The sequence below is a fragment of the Haplochromis burtoni genome, unplaced genomic scaffold (assembly GCF_018398535.1).
Source record: "Haplochromis burtoni strain Fernald_Lab_line unplaced genomic scaffold, NCSU_Asbu1 Contig_1563, whole genome shotgun sequence".
In the NCBI taxonomy this organism is placed as follows: Eukaryota; Metazoa; Chordata; class Actinopteri; order Cichliformes; family Cichlidae; genus Haplochromis; species Haplochromis burtoni.
Window position 1 is genome coordinate 23,863 of NW_024583924.1, and position 2,972 is coordinate 26,834.

A 2,972-nucleotide genomic window follows, 5' to 3' on the forward strand; every position below is an offset into this window, starting at 1 on the left:
AACTGTGAAATAAAAACTTTGTAAGGTTTCATCTGATCAGTTTTGTTCTTCTTCTGTGGGGTTTCTGATGCTTGCTGATGTGTTTGGGCTGAATGTGGGCTTCAGGAAAGTTCGATGTTAAGACTTTTTAAACTTCATAACGTCACAGAGAATTAAAATTAGGACCAATTTAAAAAGTTTGACAGAAACTTTGGCATGTATGTCTACGCTTTGTTTCTGTCCTTTGGTTCATTAAATGCCTCACAGCCTGCAGAAACAAACTGTCTCACACTTTAAAATGTGAATTTGTTTGCACACAGACAAAAACATCTTCCTCCTCTACACCGATTTAACAAGATAAATTGGATCAGATTAAAACAGTTTGTGCTGCCAATAAAAATAAATAAATCCCCACATTCACTGTAACCTCATCAGTTTAATAATTGAGAGTTCTATTTGCTTTTACTGAAGTCATTTTCTTTGCATAATAAGAATATTATCAGTGGTGCCTGGTGATGACCACACTGAGCTTTTTCCCCCTACAATACATCAGTCCTGTTTTCGTCTGTGATCCTCGAGGCCTCAGAATAATCCTGCTGTGCAGCTCTCTGCTGTTGTCCTGTGAAAGCAGCAGATCCATAATGCAGACTTCTGTTTGTGTCATTAGAAGCTCTGAGTACTGGTTTATCACAGTCCACACGGAGCTGTTTAGAGTCCACTTCAGGAGTGACGGCTGCCACAGTGCCCTGCTTACCTGACCTCTGCTGGATTGTTGGTTCAGGCCACATAACACCAGGTTATCATGTCAGATCTTTATTTCACATGAACCCACAGAGACTTTAAATCAGCAGGAATCCAGATGAAGCCCTGAAACAGCAACATGACCTCATTGATGGGCAGTTAACTTGGTGTTGAGGAGTTTGCCTCAGGGCTCCTCTGCTCAGACGACAGCATGCTGTCTCCAAACCAGGACAAAACATAGAAACCTGTCTGTGGCTGTGTATCCAGCGCTGGGCCACGGTATGTATGTAGTATGTGGGCAGGGTGAAATGTACCGTGGTACTCCTTTTCCCACTCCACAGGTTATCAGGTATGTTGGAGTTTCTCCACCTCAGTATCAGGCTCAGAGCTGATGAATCCTGTCATAAAGGCCACCTGGTGAATAATTCCTCATATCCTGTATCTGATTGGTCTGTGGGAATGTGGTGATTTTAAACTTTAAAGATCAGCAAATATCTGACCTCACAGTTTTCTCCCTCTCTTTTCACACACGCAGTGTTTCAGATATTCATAAATACAATCTTCTGAATATTAGCTTCTGTTAAAGTAAAGTGTGATGAAACTAAGTCTCTTTCATTTTACCAACAAACTTATCTGATAAGAGTAGTAGGAGGAGTTCATTCTCTCATGTTTCCATCCTGTTCATCCACTTTTCTGTTAGCCACGCCCCCACAGGTGAACCAGCAAATCACTGCCTCCGTTCTCACAAACGTCTGATCTGTGGCCGGCCGGACTTCATTCCACAGATGTGCTTTAACAAAGTGTGAAGCTGAACTCTGAGCTGTGACAGTGAAGCAGTGTGAGAGTGTCAGTAGATGATCAGCAGAGGAAAGTGAAGCTGCTGTGAGCTGATGTCCTGAAGGGCTTTTAAAGAGTCTCTGAGTTTGACAGGAACATGAAGATGTTTGTGGTGTTTGTGATCCTCCTGCACGGTAAGTACACCTTCCTCTCTCTGCTCTCATCATCAGCTTTTCTTTCATCTCTCTCTCTTTAATGTGTTGAAGTGCAGCAGGAGGAGATTTCCATCAAACACTGGATTCTGATTCAGATCAAACAATACGACTGCTGGAAGTTTCAATAACTACGTACTTCAGCTACAATTTCCATTTTGTATCATGCTTCTGTTTATCTCTTTGTTCATTAAGTTTAGCTCTTTCACATGTTTGGTTACAGTGTTGTACTGTGCAGTTCAAGAGGATGTATTCTCTTTAATAGAACTTTTTCAGCTGTTTTACTTTAATTCCTCTTTAACTTTTCACACATTAGCTTTAATTAGCTTCGTGAGTCATTTCAAATCTGCCTACGTGAATGTAGAAACAAATATACATATGGAAAATAAAATGTGCCCATTAGAAACAATTAGGCACTGATGAGATTCATCTGGTTCAGAGACATCATTTCTGTGGAGGTGGAGACCTAATGGTTCAACAGTCGATCCTGTTATAGTTTCTTAAAATGTGAAATGTAAGTTGTCAGTGGACATCCGTGTGTTCTCCATGTGATGAAGAGATTTATGTCAGGTCTGAGTGGACCTGAGAGGCAGGATTAGAGGTTTAGTGAAGTCCTATCCGGTTTAACTGAGTTCCCAATGATATGAAGTGATCCACTTCTTACCAGGATCAAGTAAAAAAACAAACAAAAAAACAGTGAATGTCCATCAACCTGCAAACAGTGAGAGCCTCTATGGTTTTTATATAGATTCCACACTGAAAAAATAAAGATAAGAAATATTTTATACAAAATGTATTCTTAATATTTCTCCAAAAGTTGATTCTGTTCATCTGGACGTAGCGTTTTGTGGGAGAAACGTTTCGTCACTCATCCAAGTGACTTCTTCAGTCTCAGCTGACTGCAGGTTTCCCCAATCTTATAAACAGTACATTTGCATAATGACTGAAACCAGCCATGCTGAAGGAACAATGGGCTGGGAGGTCAGTTCCTTAATCTTAATTATGCAAATTCTCATGACCAGATCACCCCAGGAGTTGGCTTATCAACAACCACTGATCAATGGCCATGAGTACCATTCACAGAGTTGGGGAATGGCTGCAATCACAGCATTGTAAGATGGTGACAGATGTACCCTTAGGCCCCCTCCTCGATTCAGAGATGGTCTTTCCCTTTTCACGTAAATGGCCTCAGTACTGGAGTACTTACAAGGTTTATTTACAGGAAAAAAGCAAGACTGGACTGGAACACAAGAGAAAAGAAAA

At 40.8% G+C, this 2,972-nt stretch overlaps 1 protein-coding gene across 1 annotated transcript in view; it reads left to right on the top strand.

Annotated features, from left to right (window-relative positions):
* The first annotated feature begins 1,400 nt into the window (after positions 1–1,400).
* The window catches only part of LOC121813340 (butyrophilin-like protein 2), an 11,363-nt gene continuing 9,791 nt past the window's right edge, over positions 1,401–2,972 (top strand). The window contains exon 1 of the mRNA XM_042217060.1: positions 1,401–1,691. Coding sequence (XP_042072994.1) covers positions 1,655–1,691 — 37 coding nt within the window. The 5' untranslated portion in view covers positions 1,401–1,654. The remainder of the gene's footprint in view (positions 1,692–2,972) is intronic.